This window comes from Lepisosteus oculatus, chromosome 9 (assembly GCF_040954835.1).
Source record: "Lepisosteus oculatus isolate fLepOcu1 chromosome 9, fLepOcu1.hap2, whole genome shotgun sequence".
Lineage (NCBI taxonomy): Eukaryota > Metazoa > Chordata > Actinopteri > Semionotiformes > Lepisosteidae > Lepisosteus > Lepisosteus oculatus.
The window spans coordinates 19,227,674-19,251,439 of NC_090704.1; the positions used below are offsets into that span (position 1 = coordinate 19,227,674).

At 37.1% G+C, this 23,766-nt stretch overlaps 1 protein-coding gene across 1 annotated transcript; it reads right to left on the minus strand.

Annotated features, from left to right (window-relative positions):
- Positions 1–2,965: 2,965 nt before the first annotated feature.
- LOC138241205 (galectin-1-like) lies at positions 2,966–9,917 on the minus strand. The gene is made up of 5 exons (XM_069194256.1): positions 9,867–9,917; positions 7,904–7,954; positions 5,471–5,550; positions 4,867–5,038; positions 2,966–3,276 (listed from the first exon to the last, which is right to left on the minus strand). Exons 2-5 carry the CDS (start codon positions 7,907–7,909, stop codon positions 3,130–3,132), a joined length of 405 nt encoding a protein of 134 aa, XP_069050357.1. The 5' UTR covers positions 7,910–7,954; positions 9,867–9,917; the 3' UTR covers positions 2,966–3,129.
- Between the last annotated feature and the right edge of the window lie 13,849 nt (positions 9,918–23,766).

Consider the following 23,766-nt stretch of genomic DNA (forward strand, 5'->3'; position numbering starts at 1 on the left):
CAGTTTTTCTGTTGATCAGAAGCAGAACTGTAACATAATGCTACCACCACCATGCTTGACAGTAGGGATGGTGTTGAAAGAGCAATGCACTGCTGGATTTACATCAGATGTAACACTTTTTAAACCAAAAAGTTTCAATTTTTTCTTATCTGACCAAGAAATGTTTTGCCACGTTTGCAGTACTGCTTAGCTGCTTTTGTAACCCACATGCAGTTGGGCATGTTGCTTGACTGCAGATGGAAACAGAGATGTGTCTCTTTAAAAGAAATGTAGCTCCCGTAATTAGTTAGCTGCTCTGCTTTTTATCAGCTATACAGTTTGTGACTGCTGTAAAGAATATCACTGGAGTATATAAGTAGGAGAGCAAATGTGCCAAAATATAATGAGCCAGGTTGTTGGTAGGTGGCAGCAAGGTCTATTCTTACATCGAATAGCGATACTCCCAGCTTTCCTAAAAATTGCCTGCATCTGTTTGCCTAAATGATATTCTTCAAATAGATTTACAATCTGGAACTGAGGAACATTACTGGAGCATGAGCCAACTGTGTTGCAGAAGACAGAAAGGAAAGGAAATTTGGTAAACTGGCTTGTCAGTGCATACTTTTTTCTAGTAAAACTAGAAACTATTGTTAACTCTTTGTATATCCTTTTCATGTCTTCATCTTAAATGTTCTTGGAGTAAGCATTTAGTTCAAGTTTATATGTGAGCAATTTTATTCATTCCATACATTCGTAGGGGTTTTGTGAATTTACTAGGACAATTTGTTAATTGTAGCAGCAATCACGAGGTGGTTCGTTATGGCTATTAGAAAATCAGTCGATCAATAATGAACACACACAGATTCAATAAACGAGATACATTTATTAATACATAAAATGTGCATAAAACATGTTACAGCCTGCCTGGATCAGGTAGCTACTCAATAGTAAATAAACTCATGTGAATTGAATTGATATCAACTTGTGTTGAGGAAATAATTGAATTCTCGAGATGCAATGTAGTACATTGGGTTTACTTATCCAGATATGGATTCGTATTTCCTGGCACGGGCACCAAGACCAGCTAGCAGCTGTGTCCAATTGCTGCGGCGTTCAATAGGCATTGTCCCGGCGTCCTCTGGCTCCTTGCAAACCAGTCGGGTTGCAGCTCGGAGTCAGACGAATTAGGTGGAGAGATTTCTGCTGTGGCAACATGCCCGACAGTGTCTCTCTCAGGGACCTACTAGTAGTCCAGCTGACTAGTAAAAAGTCCCTATGCACAGAGGGTGACCGTGGGTCCAAGCAAGTCACTCTTTAGGGGGAAGAAATTCGGTTTGCTTCTGGTGTAGCACTGTTGCTGAAAATAAACTTATTCAGGTTGTCGACAACAGTCCAAACCTATACTCCGGTGATCAAGCGAAGCGTCCACGTTGGCGTTGGCTAGCAAGTTACGTACGGGCATTCCCCGGACCGACGCTTTGCTGAAACAAGGTTCCAGTCCCTATACAGACAACACCGGCTGTCACATGATTGTCTCTCTGGGTGTGAAAAGTGGCCGGAGAAGCAAAGTTTCTGAGCTGTGCAATGTCTTTTAAACCAGGACCAAGACAGGTCATGATTGGTCGAAAGTTTAGCGGGCATTTCAGACCCAAGTTATCACAACCTGCAAGTTCCTGATTGGTTGGTCAAGGTGAGAGATGAGTCACAATGACCTCTGACATCTAGGACTGCAATCCAGATGTTCTCAAGAATCTCACAGACAGATAGATGCCAGTAATGACCATTGATCATGATAACCAAGCATGGCCCCACTTGGGATCTGCTCCTTACCTAAGAGAAAACACCCTAAATCAGAACCGCATGAATAGCTTCTCTGGCTGCACCACAGAGATGAGAAAGAGAGATGGGGCCTCATTTAGGAAAGCACAGCAACACTTAATTCTGTCTTATTAATAAGCATTGCCGATACACATTCATACACTATTCATTATCTATTTCTTCCACTTAATGATTTACTTCCACTTAATGATTTATTTCACCAGACTCAAAGAGATGTTAAGGCTCTTTGAAATGTTTTTTTGCCATTCTACTAATCTGTGACTTTATTCAGGTGATTTGAATGTTCTTTGGTCTTAATAGTTGATTATTTTCTTGAAATGTACTACCTGACCAATGGATCTCACAGAAACAGCAGAAACGGGTGTCTTTATTCTGACATTTAGAAAATCACTATTACTGCACACACATAGAGGCCACTCAATGTATTGTCACTGGTTAAGGAAATTTTGTACACCTAAATTAATTGTTTCCACAGCAAAGAGTGAAATATTCAGGGCATAATGACATTTCTATTTTTGTTTCAGATGAATTATCTACAGTGCTTTCTTCTTTTTTTTTTTTGCTTTAATGTGAGGAGTAGGTTTTGCATATGTAACCCATATGCCCCTGCGTATAATAAGGATCTCAGTTGGCTGGGCTGAGGGAGTTCTCCTTTAGCTCAGCTGGCAAGTTCCCTGTTGTGTGATGCCGGAGACCAGGGTTCGTGTCCAGGCAGTGAGGGATGAACTGGCAGGGCAGCATTGGCAAGGTCAGAAACCCCAAGAACTGTTACACATATAATAAATACTCATTTATACTTAAAAGTGTCATGGCCGTAAGTTTTAAATCAACAAAATGTGAAAACTGTGTAAGGATCTGACTAACTTTTCAAAGCATCTCATTTTCATCTCCATGTGTCTGCTTTGTCAGGATATTTAATAGATAGAAATAGGACAAGTTATAAACACACAAACTGAAAAGTTTAAATGTCACAAATGTTAAATGACGCTATAATAACTGTGAGCAAGATGTAACTGCCTCTAGAAAAGCTTTTTACTATTTATACAAAGATCATTTAATGCAGTTTGTTGTTTGTGTCTTTTTATTTAGGATTTCCTCTACCTAATGAATCATCACTGAGAGTATACCAGGAGAAGCTGACACTCCATGAGATGTTTTAGTAGTTTAATGTTTTCCAAGATGTTTCCAAACAAGCTTGGGTCTAAAACCTTCCTGGCTGAGAAATAACATCCTGGTCACAAATCAGTAGAATAGACATTAAGCAGCAGAGGGACTTAAAGCACAGGTTTAGGCCACTGAATTGCCAGGAGATTAATGGATCTCAAAGAAGGTGACATTGAAGTTCCCATAAACAAATACATAGGTCAGTGATGGTAGATGCAAGCGGTCAGGAAATTCCACCTTCACATTTTCAGGGCATTCCACTTCAAACATACTGCTCTTCACTCTTACAGTTAACTGCAGAGGAGGAAAAAGGAGAGATCAATCAGTTGGTTCCGCATTTGTGAGGAATATGTGTGGTCTGTTTGTAAATTAAAGAAAGCGTTATAGTGTTAAAGAACTATTGATTGTAACAATTGATTGAATGTAACTCCATTCAAACTGCATTCAGAAACAGCAGTTAACAGAATTTCCAAACTTTAGTTATAGTAAACATGGCTCTATTCAGTGTTTAAAATAATGGATGTGGTTTTATAGTAGATTAGGTGCTTGTTGCTGGAAGTGTTGAACACAGAACTACTAACACTGCCTATTGAATTATCTTTGCTCTCATGATCAAATGTTATGCTACATGGTAAAGTTAAATACTTTGAGTATATTTACTGAGTATTTAGGTACAGTGAGATTTGACTTAAGCTGATTTGCTTAAATCTATATCCCTAGAGACTAGGCCCCCAAAAAACTCAATTTGGAGAAAATACTGTACTTGGGTTGTCAAGAAGTCCAAAGTACCAAAGAAAGCGAGGAAGAACCAAGCAAATACAAAAGAGCAATAATTTTCAGTAATTCTAATTTAAACATGAATATTTGTTATTACTGTGAGAGGTATATTGCAGAAAAACAAAAGAAAAAACATTTTCCTTCCTTTTCACAACAGCTTGCAGGTCAAGCACTTCATCAGCCCACATAAGATACACAAAACAAAACAAAAAAAACTTTAAAATGAAACGTTTAGTCCTCCAAAGAACTCTTCCAAAAACAAATCAAACATTTGTGAGTTCCAACACGATAAAGACATGTACCTGCAAGATTACATACAGCACATAACCACCCCTCACTCTATGTCATCACAGCAAGGGTCTGATGAGACTAACCACCTGGGTAAAAACATCACCCATTAAAGCTCTCACATCCTTTCTCTCACCTGTAGTCAACTCAGGACTGAATCCTGCTCGCTCCCCCTCAGGGAAGTGTTCAGCACGGTCTTAAACCACACCACACCTGTGGCTCACTCCTACTCAATCCCTTCAGCTATGGTTGCAAGGGCTCCACCTTTACACTGCACACACCACGCATAACACCACATCATGTGTTATAACTTGTAACTTATAACATAGCATGTGTGAGTTAAAATGCTCACACATTATAAAAGCAAATCGCTATAAAAGCAAACATCAGATACTATTTAAATAATATTTACAGTGGCTCAACTACTTATACTAATAAGCCCCCATAATAGCAATTTAAGGAAGTTATTTATCAAAGCTGATACCCTGGCTTCTTAGAAGAAACAGCTGAGAAAAAGCTTGGAGTCACTTAGCTACTGACTACCTAACAGACTGGCTAGATGGGCCGAACAACCATCACTTTTAGTAAACTTTCTTATATACTTGTTGTAGGGGTTGCCATGATGGCCTGTGCTCACAGTGATATAAAAGCGGGCATGTCTAGGATAGGCGAGAGAGGTGGGTAACACCTCAAACAGGCTTCACTGACCTGCAAAGAGTGAGATAAAGAGAGAGGTAGCAAACAAAAGACAAAAACTGAAACAGGGACTTGAAAGAGACACTGATGATACAGAGAACTTGATTTATCTCTGGCTCTTACCTCAGTGTCAGTTCCCTTTTTGAAGGGGAAAACTGGAATAACGCCTTCTGCTTGCCAGCTCCCTTTTGACATTGAGTTGCAGACAATTACACCTCCATCAGGGTTGTCTTGGAAACGGGGGTTGAAGTGAAATGCCAGGTTCTGCGAATCACTCCCCAGGTTAATACTGAATCTGAGGATAACATTAGTGTGGGTAAATCCCTATTTATGGGGCAATATGTTTCTCTCTATTGACAATTCCAAAGACACATCTTCCCTTTCCCTCATATTTCACTGTAGTTCTTCCTCTGATCTCCCAAGCAATGATGATCTCACACGAGAGATTTGCAGGCTAAATCTCAACACTTAACTATGATTATTTATGGTAATCCAGTGAAGGAATGGTAACATAATCATAAAGCAGAGCAAAAGGAGAGCAGAGCAAAAGGAGGTGATTCAAAATGCAATGTAAATGTGAAATAACCATGTAAAATTCTCTGGATATACAATTATATAAGAAGGTGATTTACAAATCTGATGTTGCCTGCTGTTAATGTTGAGATATCAAGGAGATTGTCCCTCAGACCTGGATATTAAATAAAACAAATACAAAACAGTGACATACCTGTCGGCATCTTGGGGTATATTCCCTTTGATTTTGATGATGCTGCCATCTTTCAGGACTGCATTCGTCAGTGTTAGTTCCTGTCACCATAACACAGACAGGTGTACATTAAGGAAAGAAGACCTGAAATGATGCATCGTACTAACACACCGCCTTACCTGAAGAGTGACCTCTAAACATTGCTGGAGTGATATCCATCAGCACATCTGGAGATCCCCCATAGCTGCCAGTTCATTAGGAATATCCTGTAATACTATAGAGTTGTCTGATCTATATTCTAAAAAGTCAACTGAAAATTGCATTTACATTTTGCATTCTTCAAACTGGTCATCATCTTTGAGTTTCAACCAAAACTCATGATATAATGATCAAAATGAATCAATTAAATATATGTATAAAGGACTAAAATATCAGTGTCAAAATACAGGTTATTAAATGTCAGGCATGTGCTTGGATTGATAAGTGAGTAACAGAAAACGAATGGGGGTATAAATAAGGTTTGAATGGTCACTCACATAGGGTGGTGGGGTGTAATCAGTGGAGTACCACATGGATAAAATTAGGAGAATTACAATATTGCTACCAATCACAAGTAATAAAACCTTCAATTTAATGTCTCGTACAAAGAATGGTCTGTCTTACAGTGCTGTCACCATGCTGGGGAATTAATTTGAAAAAGCTGTCCCAGTGCCATCTACTGTGGTAACTGTTTAAAATGTTATGCTGGATTTAATAGGTATTACTCATGTGACAGCACAGAAGTGGTTGCAAGAAAATAGGTCTGGGGTTTCATCTTAAAATTTCCAAATGTGCCTTTCTATTGGTGAATTGTGCGCCAGAAGGGAACTGACCCAAGCCAGTTAGAAAATGTTAGTCTAAGAGAGAAAAACAGACATGAACCTGAAGACTCTAATTAGAACAGGCAATGTGAACTGATAGTGTAGAACTGTTAATAGGAACAGACCCATTGAATGTGCTGGAGAAGCACTGCCAGCAATACAAACTCAAGTCCACTCCATGACACTTGAGCCCTGTCATTTATGTTTAAGCTATGGAAACTACTCTGAGACTGCTCCTTTACAACCAGTGTTCACCCATTTCTCACAGAGTGAACCTATATCTGCACAGATACTGTATATGGTTGGCTGCATGACAATCCTAATGCTCTCTCTTGGAACCTATATCTGAGGCTGTGGATTTTGGAAATAGCAGTAGCATTGCCGTACAGACAACCAGCCCCTGTAGAATACATCAAAATTGTAGGGCTGGAGCACCGTGAACCAAAACCCCATTCAGGCATTTATTTGCCTTTTCCAAGTGCTTCCAGGTGAATGGGGCATGAACTGTGACCAAGATAAACTTCCTTTCCAGAGAATAATACTGCAAAGCCCACTTTATAATAATAATGATAATAATGAATAAAAATTGCTTATACTTATAAGGTGCTTTTCTGGACACTCAAAACTCTTTAGAGAAAATGGGGACTCTCCTCCACCACCATCAATGTGGAGCACCCACCTAGATGATGTGACGGCAGCCATAGTGTGCCAGAACACACACCACACAACAGTTACCAGTAGGGAGGAGAACAGAGTGATGAAGACAATTCATAGATGGGGATTATTAGGAGACCATGATTGGCCAAGGCCAATGGGAAATTTAGCCAGGACGCTGGGGTCACAACCCCTACTCTTTTCAAGAAATGCCGTGGGATTTTTAATGACCACAGAGAGTCAGGACCTCAGTTTTACTTTTTATTTTATAGTGTCCCTGTCACTACACTGAGGCATCAGCACCCACGCAGAATGAGCACCCCCTGCTGGCCCCACCCACACCTCTTCCAGCAGCAACATTAGTTATTTCCCAAGAGACCTCCCATCCAGGTACTGACCAGTCTCACACCTGCTTAAATTCAGTGGGTTCCCAGATGTAAGACGCATTTATAGCCAAGCACATTACTACTCCAGGAGTAACTATATTATAAATTAGCTCCTTTCCTATTTCTGGCTACTTCTGTTTAACTAACAATTATTATTATGATGTCATAAATGTTACAAATGTTACAGTAGGGAAAAGTTTATTTCATATTCAGTCAATATTCAATCATATATTTGGACATTTTCATACTTTCAGCATGATATTGAAAAGTAACAGTTTATTACTTTTTTTTTAATTGTAATGGAAAAAAGACATCTAACATTAACTTTCATAACTTTCATACATTTCAGCCCATGTAGTGGCTGAAGCTGCTGCTGCTACATGGAGTTGTTGTAAAGAAACCCAATCAATCATTGCTATGCTCAAAAAAGTGATTACAAGGCGAATACTTCAATATTTGAAATTCCATCACAAAGCATTTTACATCAAGAGATACTGTAGAAGAAGAGTAATTTGTAAACAAGTGAAACAGAAGAAAAAATTAGCTGGTCTTACCGCCATGTTGTGGTAGCAGATTAAGGTGGGAACTGAGCAGAAAATCTTCTGCTAGAAAAAGGAAGGAATAAGTGATTGTTGAAACAGATACATTATCCATTAGAAGATCGAGCTGTCAGCACTCATTAGAGGGTTTTTTGCAAAAAAAATGCAAATTACTAATAGGATGGTAGATTTTAAGTCCTAGCCACATTTTGTAACAGGTGTGATAGTAGCAGACTTCAAACCTACAGGAATTAAGAAAAGACTATGTTTTTCTGTTTAAATATCCCTTGCCATCTCTTTCAGCAGGAGGTCCTCCTTTAAGGTGAACACATGATACTCCTACAACTAGTTTTCCCATAGACCTGGGAGACAATACTATTTCCATGTTTCCATAGATCAATTATCCCATCCTCTTGCGGTGATGGAAAGGTAAACTTCTTATTGTCATTCACAAAGAGATACATTCGTTTCTCATTCGTGGACATTTTTAAGGTGATAAATATAACTGAAATGTGTCAAACAATGACTTAATGTGCTCACTTATTAACTAGGAAAATCTCACAGCTTCTCCCAAAAATATATAGAATATAAATATAAGAAAAATGTATAGGATTTTCAAACGTATAAAAGATTCTCCTGTTCAAATATTTTTCCCAAAATCATCATCTTGATTTGAAGGCTGTGATTTTATCTGCTTGTTCAGCATAGTGAATATGGTCCACAAATAAGCAAATTTCAGAAGTTTATACCAATACTATACAATGTTAATTCAACATTCATGTAATCCACAGACAAGGGCATATTTGATTACTTTCTTGAATGAAACTTTATCAAACACATGCCTGGAATAATAGTGTTACAAATCAGGTGTGTGATAAAATTATTAAATTAGTATAAATATCAGCTCTTGATTACAACTTGATATACAAGCAAATTATAAATATTAATAATTTCACCATGTTTAGGGATTACCAAGCATTACACAACATACTTGTTCTATATCCTGTGGCAAGCTGTAATAAGAGAGTGATTAGCCAATACTAAGACTGAGCAAAATAATATTTATTATGAGAAATAACACAGCTATACAACACAAACGTTCTACTACTATTTTACTACTATATACACATATTTGCAAGTCAGTGACTATCAGAGCCCTACCTTCTTCAGACATACAAAGTGCAGAATCGTTAATGAATAAGAACCAATTTACTTTTTCTGCAGAAAGACACTTAATAGGAGAAACGTTTTCATTTTCTGGATTCAACAATAAGGGTAATTTCCAGATTAATCAGACAGCAAGCTCTCCTATATATTGAAGCTGAATATCTGGTATTATCACAGCATTCAGATTACCTGAAGAGAATCCCGTTTCTGGTAGCTCTCATACTTTTAATGAAGAGGAGGATGATGACTGTCCTTCCTGTCTGTCCTGATCTCAATTTCTTTTCTCAGCATATCTGTTCCTGTTTTTATGCTATGGTCCACACCTATGAAATCTAGTTTAATGATGATCGCTTGGAGTGGCTCAGTCACTATTGAATATAGCTGTTCACTGTAGCGAGATTTTGTTTTTCAATGAAATAATTGTTTCAGTGGACCATTAGCAAATATAATTTATCTTGGATATAGCTGGTTGTATCAACAAAATATACCAAAATAATGAGACTATTGTCAAGCATGTTTGCAATGTACAGAAATTTGAAAATGTACTGCAAATGCAATGAAGTTTTATCTATATATTGTCATTTCAAATCATAGAGTATACTCATTTAATCAATCTCATTTAGTCATTTCTTACATGGTCAAACTGAAACCCAGTAGGACACCAGGCAGGAAGTCTAACAACCAAGTCCCCCAATGAAAAGGCAGCAGTCACCTCAGGGATCAGGCCCCCACACGAGTCAATTGCAATTGAAAGGTTACATGCTATAATCTCTAACATTAATGCTCTTATCTTATTAAAAGGATTACTCACAGTTCTGCGCTCCTGACAGCTTCTTCCAAGTGTTGTTCCAGGTCTCTCAGGTGGTTATGCAGGTACTTCTGTTTCTACATTATTTATACAGTGTTAGCACACTGGATGAAACCACTGTTTCTACCTTTTTTGGTAAATTCTGTGGTTATTGGCTGAAATTTGTGTTTCCAGCCCCACCTGAATTCTTCCTGCCACACCCTCTTTTTTGGCTGCTTAATTTATACTGTAAAGCAGCTATGTTTAATTTATTATTTAATTACCAGTGCCAGCAGAAAAAAATAAGTGTCTCCAGTCCTCCAGATTAGGACTATATGATCTGTTTCATTTGAAATTTCGTGGCACTGAAGATGTGAAACTTTGCACTTTCTGCATTTTGCACTTCACTTACACTGTTTACTTTGATTTGAACTTCTGTCTTTGACAGACAGGATAGCTTGATTAAAAAAATTAGTTTGGGATTTTAATTTCCTGCTCTTACTTACAGTACATAAAGCAAGTATATCATCTGCTAGCAGCAATTTTTACTAGGATCTACTAGGGCTGCAAAGGAACAAGTAATAGGTTTATTCCAGGCTAAAACGAGAAGAAAGAAAACACAATGTTTCCACTGTGGAGCCTTCTTCGGGTGAAGAAGAAGAGGGCTCCACAGCCGAAACATTGTTTTCTTTCTTCTCATTTCAGTATGGAATAAACCTATTACTTGTTCTTTAATCAAATAATTGTTGGATTTGTATTAAGAGTGCCGTAAGGTTTAGAACTGTTATTGTTAAACCACAAGTATAGACCAGTTATGAAATTTAGAATTAAATTGTATTACCCTTTGGTTAAACTCCTGAGCTTTCAGTTATAATTAAGGAAAATAATCTAGTTTGGTGAAATGGTAGAACCTCTATGAGTCCCATTGATCATTTTTATTTGCAGACAAATTAGAAATAAATACGCACAAGCCATTAGAAGCTCCAAAGTGAGCTGTTACAAACATCAATTCTCTGACCTTTTACGCAATCCTAAGATTTTCCACTCATTTACTGTTTGACTCATTACTATGGTGACAGATAATGAACAAATGGTTAAGTAATTCAATGAGTATTTCAGTAATGACAGTTTTGGGTTTGATAAGTTTATATTTAAAAGTAATGCTCTTTCTGATTCATTTGTGTTTGAGTTTGATGAAGTCACGATCCATAGACCCTTCAGTTATATGGAACAGACTGATGAGTTGTCTGAGCTCTGCAAAACGCACTATAGTCATAGCTAAAGATAATGTTTTCTGCTCTGTGCTGGAAAAAAATCTGATTGCTGAAATCCTCTGGTATCTATAAGTAAAGATAAAGAATCATTAGCAGCTTTTGTGGGTTTTGCTCATGGAAGAAAGCATTATAAGGTTTCTATAAAATAGTTACAATTCATAATGCCTTGGCAATGGAAAAACATGTTGGCAGTCTTATGTAGGCAGGCAAAGAAAGTGATATACAGCTTACAAAATTTTCTTCGCTAAAGATCATCATAGCAGGTTTCAGCATCATAAGAAATGACCTTACATTGACCCCTTTTGTACAGCTGCTTCATTTATATGCTGAGGATGTTCCCAAACTTAAAACACTGCTACAAAGAGAATTCAAGCAAATATTTATTTTTTTAAGGACCATTAAAGATAATGTTTAAGTTGCTGAATATTTTGGGGATTCAGTAAGATCCCTCTCATTCACGCTAATAAACTGTTTATCAGATTGAAGGCTGCGCTGCTGCAAAATTGTCGATGGACGATGATGTCAGTGATGTTAATGTCTGATGTATAAGGAAGGGTCAAACATGAAGAATCTGGATACTCTGTGTATAAAGTATATACTCTTTAATTTTATTGCACACAATTTAATGCAAAAAATCTGTCTATCCAGAACTTCTTATCCCTCATACTTTTTAACGAATCCAGCCAGTCTAAAAACTCAATGTCTACAGCCCTTCAGAACCACAAGGTAGTGCCTAAGGGCAACATACCAGAGATATGTAACTTCGAACTACAGTACGCTGACAGGAGTTTTGTATGAAATAGCACTGCTTGTTTTGACTTTGACACAAAAGAACATAGCTTTGAAAATCTGAAACATTTTAATGACATTCATCTGGGTCTAACAATTCTTGAGTGAGCAAATCAGTTAAATTGAGAATCAATGGGCCTGAGAATCTATAGAAAGTGAGTAACTGATTAAGGTGAATTGATGAGGTAAGCAATTTATTTTGTTCACCGAGGTGGATATATATATATAAAAAATTACTCAACAAAGCTTTTCAATTACATCATGACTAGTCTTGGGTTAAGGTCTGAGTCAGATAAAGAGAGCATCTGACACAAATTTACAAGTTTGCAATTGTTAGTGACAAGACTGAAGACCAGCTTGAATGTACTCAGTGACATGTACAAAAGTCTCCAGACTAGAAAACATTGTGTAATTTTTAATAGCATAAGAGAATGAACATTTGTACACTATCATGACAGAATAGTGTAGGGTTATAAGAATCCTTCTCACTGCACCTGTGTTGTCTTGCACAGAAAGTTCATTCATGCTGAATGTTCATTCTCCAACCTCAGAAAAGCTAGAGAACATGAGGGAAACAACACATGATTTCACAGATGATTTCATCCAGAAAGCAAAAGTGAGACATAATGTATTTAAGATGAGATGTTTGTGATGACCATTCAGTGATTTAAATGCTCTATGAACGTTTGGATAATGTTAAGGTATTTCATAGAAACACAATGCAGTTTAGTAGTTTTGACTTCTTCTAGCAAAACACGCCTAAAATATTGCTAACAAATGTATTTTGTAACATTGCTTTTGAATCAGTATGGTAAATTACTACTCCCTAAACATACCCTTCACCTGTTAACTTCTACTAGCAAAAACATGCCTAAAATAGTGCTAACAAAATATATTTTTGTAACATTGTTTTTGTTATTAGGTTTGACATACAGTAGCAGTTCAGCATATGGCCGCTCACAGCTGTATTAAACTAATTTATATCCTCTCCACCATTACATTTATTCAATCTCTTTTTGAAGTCCCAGCAGGGAGCAGTCCATCTTGCAATGGGGATGATAAATCATAATTCATCTGCTATGGATCTGCATTTATTTTGACTTGACTCTCTGAGATCATGGAAAAAACTGCTAACCAATGCTATGCTGGTTACCAATGCTATGCTAGCTTTTTAAACATAACATCACTTTATTAGCCCTATACAATTTCTTGAATTAGGAATTAATCTTTTTCCATACCCCAGCCTGCGCTCCATGAAACACAGACAGGAAGAGAAGCTTGGGGTCAGAGCACAGGGTCAGCCATTGTATAGTACCCCTGCAGCAGTTGGGGTTAAGGCTTGCTCAGCAGCCTAACAGAGCAGGATTCCTTTGCCAGCCACAGGATTTGAACTGGCAACCTTCCAGCAACAGGCTCAGCTGTACAGGTTTCTCATTCTGGACACAGATTTGTCACAGCAGCTTTAAAAGCATTCAATGATATGGCTTTTGAAAAAATCACAGTTGTATCACTGTCCTTATAGATCAAGTACACAAACACTCGCACCAGGGTCAATTCTCCTAGAAGCCAATTAACATACCACTGTTGAGCAAACTGTGGGAGGTACCCAGAGCACCCTGAGGAAACACACACAAACATGGGGGGAGCATACAAAGTGAAAATGAAACCTAATATTACTATTTTTATAATAGAGCTATACGTTAATAAATATTCAAAGTCATGGAAAGTCTTTGGTTAGGTATTTTGCACCGCAGCCACCAAATCCCTCTGAAATAACCCAATTTTCCATCCCTCATGCTAGCAAGGGTCAGGAACATGGAGCTTCGCTCATATTTTATAGATGAGCCTTAAAGTAAAGCATAACACTTACATCATAAAAAAGAATATGCATAATAATCGGATTTCATTTGTTGGTTGTTGTTAAATAAGTTAGACTTATTAGTACACAAATGGATGTGCTCTACACTAGAATTTTGTAGTTGGCTTCATCACTGCTTTGAGTGGACATTGTAAGTGTTAACAGTCTATGAATAATCATTTGTTTAACTATCATTTTGTTAAAAGAGATTCAAATCACACCATGGAAATCAGTTTCTCTTACATGTTTCTAGAACCTTTGCTTTTCCCACACCTTCTTCTTTTGTAATAGTGTTTTTACCTCAGTATTCAGCCTGAATGAGCTATTTAGTATAGTAGCCATTTCATTGTCCCATTTCATTAACCTTGACATACACTGTTGTATTCTTTATCATGCTTTTGCTGTTATAAGCCTGAAAAAAATGTTTATTTTACTACCATTGCAATCTTCCTTTCCTTACTGGTGTTTCAATTCTGTTTTACACATGCCTGTAATTCATTGTATGTTTATGTAAGCGTTTTAGCAGTGTTTGTATAATATTTTATACCAATACAGCCATTTTTAAATTGGATTTTTATGAACAAATGAGACCAAGATAAACATTTAGCAAAGTGGTGGAAAAGTAATGGAGCTGAAGATGCTCCAAACAACACCTGTCATCTGTGAATCTTCGTAATTCTCGTCCAGACTGCACCTGACCAACCATTTTACTTTGGAGGAGTACACATTGTTATGACCTGGAGGAAACCCACATAAACCTGGGAAGAACATGCAAGCTCCACACACATAGACCTATGCCACCACGTTGCCATATCGTGATGCTGCTTTGTATTTAATGCATGCTGTTCAAAGCACTGTCCTGTCCTGCTGCACTTGTGCTAGTGCTCTGGCAATACGTTTGTTACCTTGTCATGCAATTACAGCTACTTTTTGCTGTAAATTTTAATATTGAGGTTTCGAGGCATGATTGTTTGAATTTCAAAGTGACAGAACAAATGGGCCTCTGTCTTGCATCGCTGTATAGAATGTAGCCTTTGCATTCACCTTGCTAAGTCAGCACCTACAACACTGCTAAGTGAGGCTTCAGGGTGGGAATATTTGAATTCTAAAGGTCACACAGATAAAGATCAAATAGTGTTTCAAGGATTCTGGTGATGATGGGTTAGGAGATCTCAAAACACATTTTAAATTTGTATAATTGACACATAATTCAAAAGTCTCTAATATGTACAACAGCAAATCCTATATCCTCTGCATATTGCTTATCAATTCACTGTTGCTCCATACTCTGAAATACAGAATTAAACAAATATTTTACAAATACAAAGAACTTGTGAGGAATGATCAGGGGTTAACAATACACAGGGCAGGAGGACAGCACATAGAAATAAGGAAAAGCTTACAGAGAGTAGTAGCTTTAAAGATTGAGCAGAGAAAACTTCACACTGTACAATCAGTGTTCAGAGATTATAGTAGAACTTTTAAGATCGGGAACATTTTTGGCTAGTCAAGTTTAAGATATCACTTGCTATGCATAGAAACAGCTGACTGATGAAACTGAGATGGAAATGGTGAGTTAAGGGGGAGTCAGAGGGTTCACATAATTGTCTGTCTACCGGGTGTAGGACAGGTGAACGTGCAGAAGAAGAGTTTATGGTTCTGAGTGTACATGTCTAGATGTGTGTGGAATCAATACCATTGGAAGACATCCTACCCCCTCAAAACTGATACAAATCAGCCTAATTAGTTACCATAACCATAAACAATAAATAAAATATAAAATCAGCTGTGGTTGATCCAGAACTGGCTATAGTAGTAGTTCAGTAAAAACAAGTGACGCTTTAAAACAGCAAAAACAAGTAAGCGCTTTATTGGCTGAGGAGAACGGAACTCTCCACAAAAGAAAACCTCCATAGGACAGGTAAAAAACAAATGCCAAGTTAGTATACCATAGTTATCTGATCCTGGGACTTATGATCAAGTTGATACAGCTATCACAATCCAGAATCAAAATCAGACTGCTGACCTGCCAGTGCCAGGGGGAACTCTACATCACTGTGGTGAACCATTTTTACTGCCTGAAATCAAAGCAACTCCTTACAGAAAGTGAAACTGTTCATATGTTTAATGCTCAAACTGAACACATTCATTTGTGATTTTGTAAGTGTTTACAGCTTTGCTATGGGTGAACCTTATTTCGTTCAGGTACACAAAATTACTTTGTCAAGTCACACTATTAATGGAATGGTCCCTGTGTGCAATAATATTGGTTCAAACAAAAAAAAACATGTCTCAGTGAGGCCAGAAACTAAAACTTTATCCCCGAGTTGTTCTTTTCTGGAAATTTACAATCACAAAAATTGGTATACAAGGATAAGGTCACTAAATATCCCCTTGAATATAGTGAAGTTAATTATTAAATTCAATTTATTAAATTAAAGGATACATTTGGGAACCACTGCAATGTCTACAGAGTATTTAGATTTTCAGAATGATTTGGATAGTTCTCATAAATGATTAATTTTTAAGTTGCAGACAGTAAAAATGTGGTGTGTTTTTTTGAAATGAGAAGTAATTAATGGACAGAAAACAGAATTAAAGGATTGTGATTTCTCCAGTTATGAAGTACCACAGGGATCTGGATTAAGACTTCTGCTATTTAAATGTATATATGTATATGATACAGAAGAAGGGATGCAAAAGTAGTGCAAAAGTTGGTGGTTTATTCGATGAGTGTAAAATATTTATTCAGTCGATTATTGAAGGTGCCTAGAGTTGGGTCTCAACCACTTGGCCTGGAAGCCTGTTCAAGACACCCACCACTGTTTCTCTAAAGAAGAGTTTCCTACTTTCCATCCAAAAAGAATTCCCCTTTAGTTTCCAATTGTGACTTTGTTTCACTACTGAAAAAAAAAATTGTCTTCATAAAAAGTTTTAATTTCAAAAAGGTCTGATATAACTCTGAAAATATAAACATTTGCTCATCTACATTTGTTTTTTCATGACCTTCACTCAATAATATATACAATTTTTACACTGCATAACATTTCTGATATCTGATTCCAACACATCAAAGTAGAGGATTAAACCAAGTAATAGTCACACTGGTCAATGCTCCTCTGCTAAGAAGCAGCAGTTGAGTTTGGCATTTAGTTTTATGTACGGATTCTATGTAGGCTTACAGTGTAAAACTCAGGTTCACTTACAATTCCAATATGTAGACAAGTCAAATATTCAAAATATGATGTGTTCCCATATGTCTTCAAATTTAAATTCTTTACAATGATTACATTTTGAATTGCATATTTAGGGAAACAATTACTGTACTTTAATGTTTCTTTATTAGCCTTACACAATTTCTTGCATAAGGAATGCATCTTTTCACATACCCCAGCTTTTCTCCATGGAGACACAGAGACAGGAAGAGAAGCTTGGGGTCAGAGCAGAGGGTCTGCCATTGTACGGCACCCCTGGAGCTGTTAGGGTTAAGGGCCTTGCTCAGGGGCCCAACGGAGTAGGATTCCTCTGCCAGCTGCAGGATTTGAACCGGCAACCTTCCAGCCACAGGCGCAGATCCTTAGCCACAGAGCCACTGCTCCGCCTGCAGTTGTATATAGAACAATTTAGGCAGCTTTTATAGATTAGTATCTTGTGAAAATGTACAGTGAATCTTGAGGTTGTAAAGAAAAGGTATAATTATTCCTTCAAATAGCACCTTTCCTGTTTAGGTTACTGGTGCCTGTAAGAGAACACTAAGTCAGTGTAGGATTAAATGTGAAACAAGATATATCATGACAGCCTAATGCAGATAAACAAAAATTATACCTAATTAAACAAATGCAATATGGATTAAATACTGAAAATTTTACATTAACATCAATGTTAGCGAAAACCAACCAATCAAAAAAATGTATCAAGAGTATTTACAACCCAAAGCAAGGTTGTATAAGTTGAGGGGGCTGTCTGGTGTGTAAAACACTTGGTTGCAGCATTGTGAATGTTGTATTTCAAAAGCTATTGAGTCATGAAGAAGACCCCCCTGTCCCAATGTCTTGCATGTCTAATGGTGCCTTATTGAAAAAATCATTAAAAAGTGGTTTCACAACACAAAGCAAGGCTTGGAAAGGTTAGAGTACCTGCTTAGTGTGTAAAACACTTACTTACAGCATTGTGGGTGCTGTGGTTTAAATGCTATTGGCTTGTGAACAGCATTCCCCTATCCCAGTGCATAGTGTCACATTCAATAAAACCAGAGAAAAAGAGATTCAGAATGCAAAGCTGTGTCAGTCTTCTGTGTAAAAAATCGGTTTGAACATTATGGGAGCTGTTTTTAATAAGCTGCTGAGTAAAGAATATTTGAATTTTCCTCTCTCCCCAAGATACAGGTTTTTAAGATAAGATCACTTTATTAGCCATATACAATTTCCTGCATTAGGAATTCAACTTTCACCTACCCCATCTTGCTCTCCACTAGACCCAGACAGAGAGAGAAGCTAAGGGTCAGTCATTGTACAGCACCCCTAGAGCAGTTGAGGTCAAAGGCTTTGCTCAGAGGCCCAACAGAGCTGGATTCCTCAGCCAGCCATGGGATTCAAACCAGCCATAAGCACAGATCCTTAGCTACTGTGCCACCGCTCCACCTCTTTTTATCGCAAACCAAATTTTAATTGGTAAAATTATCCAAGGTATAGCTGTTATATATATATAATTTTTGCTTAAAATCTATCTCCCAGGACTGTCTGTATTGGGAATTTACGTATAATCAAAGACTCCATATCTTTCAATTTTGCAGTATAATATCCATCGCACCAGCATATTAATGTTCTAAGCTGAGCTGCTTGGTAGTATGACTTTAGACATGGCAGGGCAAATTTACGCTTCTCCCTGGACAACTGTATGTGTTTTAAACCTAATTCTTGGTTTATTTCCATTCCATATGAATCTTGAAATCATTTTATCCCATTCGCTAAACTATTCTGATGAAATTTCCACAGGAAGAGACTGAAAAAGATATAGTAATCGTGGCAAAATGTTAATTTCAATAACTTCTACTCTAGATCCCAATGAAAGAGCCAACCGAATCATCTTTTATTTTACATAAGAGAGGACTAAGATTTAAATTGAATAATTTTGATAAATCCTTTGGCAAATATACTCACAAATACTTAATAGAAAATAATGATAACCAATTTAACTTACATTTTTCTTTTACTTGATCTATGGGGCTATAATTATAACATAGAACGTCTGTTTTTTTCTATTTAATTTGTACCCTGATAGCTGACCACATTTTTCCAAAAGATACATCACTCTGATTCATTGGGGTCATCCAAATGTAGCAGGACATCATCTGCATACAATGCAACCTTATGTTCTTGTCCTTTAATTTCTATACCTTTAATTTTTGGGTCTTGTCTTATCCACTCTGTTAAGGGTTCTATATATAGAGAAAGCAAAAGAGGTGACAGGGGACATCCATTTCTTGTACCACTTTTCAAACAAAATCTCTTAGACAGATGTCCATTGATTTTAATTTGTGCTATAGGATTTAAATAATTAGTTTTTATGATGTTGATAAATTCATCAGCAAATCCAAATCTCTCCAATGTCTGATTCCCAATTCCCAATTAACACTTATCAAAGGCTTCTTCTGCATCTAGGCTGACTAAAATTGCTTCCCTCCTTTGATCATTAATATGCCTCATAATATGAAGGGTACGTCTAATGTTGTCTTGTATTTGTCTGTTCTGAATGAAACCAGTTTGATCTAAGTAATATTTTTTCTAATCTTTTAGCCATTATTGAAGCATAAATCTTATAGTCTACATTAAGTAAGGAAATTTGGAAAAAAAAACACATTTATTTAGATCTTTTCCTCCTTTTGGGATAACAGAAATAATAGCTTCATTCCAAGAGATTGGTAAATCCCCTCCACCTCTTATCCAATTGCAAGTGGACAGGAGAAGGGGAGCCAACTGTTTTTTGAATGTCTTATAAAAGTCACTTGGAAAGCCATCTGTCCCTGGTGCTTTATTAGATTTAAGATCTGAAACAATATTATTCATCTCATTTATTACTCTAGATAATATGTTATTTTGTTCCTCACTTAAAATTGGCAGGCTAAGTGACTCTAATAAAAGAACTATATCCTGTTTATATCTGAGTTTCAAAATTAGAACTAGAATTAGAAGTTTTTAAAGTATTCTGTAAAGATTGATTGTATTTCTTTTGATTTGGATTGTATTTGGTTGGTTTCTGGATTAACTGTTTTGGAGATTATTGTTAGATTGTTGTTCACAGAATCTTCTTGCTAATATTTTCATTGATTTGGCTTCTGATTCATAATAACTTTGTTTAAGAAATTTTAGATTTGTTTCTACCTCTATAATTTGTAATTTATTTATTTCTTCCCTAATTCTCAGTAATTGTTTACGTATTGTGCGAGTGGGTGTTTTTTATGTTTGTGTTCTATCATTTTTAATTCGGGTTGTAATTATTTTAATTTGGCTTGTTTTATTTTCTTTTCATATGAACAAATGGAAATAAGTTTCCCTCTAAGTACAGGTTTAACCGTATCCCATAATATTGCTGGGGAAACCTCTCCCGTATCATTATTCTGCAAAAACTGATCAATCTCATACAGATATTGCTCTTTAACATCATTTTTACCAGATTTAAGTCAGATAAACTGGTGCATGGTCAGACAAATCCAAGGTTCCAATTTCACAGTCCTTTACTCTTGACCTGTCTAATTTATACATAAGAAAGTAGTCTATTCTACTGTATGAATTATACAGGTGCAGAAAAATGTGTATAATCCCTTCCTGTAGGGAAATCCCTCCATACTTCAACAAGGCCTAAATCTTCGATAGATCTATTCACATACTTCTAAAGTTTTAAGTTTCCTTTTACAATTCTTAGAGGTATCTAATTTTGGATTTAAATTGAGATTAAAATCTCCTCCGAATATCAGCACTCCTACCGTTTCTGAAGCTATTAAATCAAACACTTGACTAAACATGTTCTTTTCTGCTCTCCTGCCATTCCACAGTTCGTCCCTTCCTACATCCGTGACATAAATATGGTAAAAAGTCCGAACCTTAAAATCACTTTAACTTAAGATACAAACGATCAGTTTTCTGAAATATTTTGCTTTTGGTCATATATCAACTCAAACCCGCCCAACCCGCTCTAAAATCTTTTTTTGAACCCGAGTCAACCTGCGCATCACCAGTTGTCATGATTGCGTGGCTACGCTGTTTATATTTTAAGTGTGGTTGGACCATTGCACTGATTATTGTCCGTATCGTTTTGTTCTTACTTTTGAATATCTTACTTTGACTTTGAAAGGTGCAATTTAAAGAAGCGGTCGAAGCAGAAGGGTTATAATGGAGCACCTGCTCAAATCTGGGACTCTGAAACACATATATAACGATGATAGTGACAGCACAAGTGCGAGTAAGATGCAGAATAAAAGTGAAAATGCAAGTGAGGTAATTTGTGAACCATACCAGCAATGCTGTAATTCTAATTCCAACACTTTGATAAATGTGATGTGCAAGGAAGCAGAAGGTGTGCTTGATGTGATGTCATGTCCAGACATGAGACTTGTCCAGCTTGGATCCAGATATCACTTCTCTGATTGCTCAACAAAAGCAACTCCATTCTTCACATGAACTTTTTAAGTAATAAAAACAATTGCAAAATGTGCAGCATGGTTTGTAAAAATATAAGTACTTTTCATCAATTTTAATTTAATATTAGTTGTTTTTAGTACATTAATAGGTGATGATTTTTACAAGGTAAGAAGTGGACGTAGGCATAGTCGGTCCACCGCATCTGTGACTTGGTGTAAGTGGTCCAAAGATCATAGAACTTTGAGAACCACTGGTTTAGATCTTTCAAGACGGTGTTGATTTCTGCTATTTTACTGAAATAAGAGTAAATATATCTGTCACAAATGACCCATAGTTTCATTAGTTTCCAAAGCAAGAGAGGGCTAGGTGAGTGACTTGGTCAAGGGCAAGTTTCATACTTCGTATCCAGAAGGCGCAGAGAAGGCTTCCGATCCATGAGAGGGCTAGGCGAGAGACGTGGTCAAGGGCAAGTTCCGTGGTTCATACCCTGAAGGGTTTAGAAGGCTAGAAATAGACGACAAGGTAGGAGCTCCGAAGAGCAACCAATACTGGGTGAAGAGCAGAGGTTTTCAGAGGGTTTAAATATTGTGAGTGGAGGAAGGTACGTTGATAGATGGAGTGTCGTGGTTGGTTGATTGACAGGAACAATGTCATTTAGAAGAAGTGCTCGGGGCTGGAGTGTAATTAGAGTGAGTGCGTTTCCTTATGGGAATCTGGTTGGATGAGGGCGTAACAGTATCATTTCCAAACACGAAAGAGAACTTATGAGCAGAAAGTGACGAATTGGCACTCCAATTCTCTAAGGCAAACTCATTCGGCCCGCAATCCATTTTAATCCGGCCTTTTCAAGACTTTTCCCAGTCTATTGTATGAGTCCTGTGACAGCAGAAACACCAACTCCCATGAGCCCTTCGCTCCATTCGTATCACGCAACAGTTGAGTATTAACGTCCTCCCCTCCCCTCTGGAGTAGAACTAATTAGATTGGCTATGTTTACACAGATATCACTGTGAATCTAGTAGTAGAAAAAATGCTATCGTCTTGCTAGTAACACGTAACTGTGGTGAAGGCAAGTTTTCTCGTGGCTGAAGAAATAGCTAAATTAGGGAGACCATTCTGTGAGGGTGATTTTCTAAAGCGGTACCTGTTAAAAGTCAGTGAAATAGTGTGTTCAGAGACAGAGTCTGCTTTCGCAAACATCAGTCTCACTAGAAATACTATGGCTACTAGAGTGGACAAGATTGCTAAAGATCTACAAGAGCAGCTCTCAGAGAAAGCGACCAAATTTATTGCATATTCACTTGCCGTTCATATACGTTCAGGATTTTATGCCAAAGAATTAGACTTTCTTGCATCAAAGAAAAGAGTTTGGGTTTCTGGCTTGGCAAAGCAACAGTAAGCTAACAGTTTGTGATGCAGACCTATCCTTATTTGTGTTTGTTTTGTTTTATTTATTTCAATTCATTATGTGCAATATAGTTACATTGCCAAAAACTACCTAAAATTGTTTATCTTATTTTTATCTTGAATACATTTTCTTTTAAGAAATGCTCACCCATATTCTTAAATAGAGGAATACTGCAGCAATATTTTGTTTGTATAGGCTACATCCAATTGCATATTTGGAAAATGTACAATAAAATTCTAATCAGTATTTATCTCTGCACGTGTGGCCCGCGACACAATTAAATGTTTTTAGTTTGCCCCTCAAAGAAATGAGTTTGACACCCCTGCTCTAGGACAATAGTAAGCAAGCCTCTTTGATTTAGTTATAAAAAAGGTTTTACTGTAGTGCAGAGAAATTATTAAACTACCTTATCTTAGAAAAAACATCATTTTGTAAAGTTTAGAATCACAATGTAATCAAGAGCTCTGTCTGTAGCAGAAACGTAAATATTGACTAAGTCTAAGACATCAGAAACTAAAATTATCCTGAAACTTGGTTCACACCTTACCCCTTCTCTCATCGACAGACTTGTTTTCATCTAATTCTCTCTTTCATTTGTAGGTTTCATTTCACACCTCTCCTCACCTCCCTCAACCTCACACCACTTGATTGGCCACTCTGATTCTCCCCTGCTTATGCCTCCTCCTTTCTTCTGGCTTTTGTTTTCCCATGCTATATTATCTTTTCTGACTGCCCTATCTTTCTTACACCCAAAGAAAGCTCCCCAGTCAAAACATTGTTTCCTTCCTTCTCTTTTCAGCATGGAATAAACCTATTACTTTGTAGCCTACACATGCTGACACAGCTACCCACCTGAACTACAAAATGTGAATATGTTTTGTTCCACTGCTATGATCAAGAAGATGAAGGTGGCCCCCCAAAGAGGTGGTTAAATCCATGATCTGGGAAAAGCGTGTCA

Bases quoted from the DNA above. Each gene is read 5' to 3' on its own strand.
- LOC138241205 (XM_069194256.1), bottom strand. The intron at 5,039-5,470 runs GTATGTCACTGT...TGTTATCCTCAG, and splicing joins ATACCCCAAGATGCCGACAG to ATTCAGTATTAACCTGGGGA. The intron at 3,277-4,866 runs GTAAGAGCCAGA...CCTCCTCTGCAG, and splicing joins AAAAGGGAACTGACACTGAG to TTAACTGTAAGAGTGAAGAG.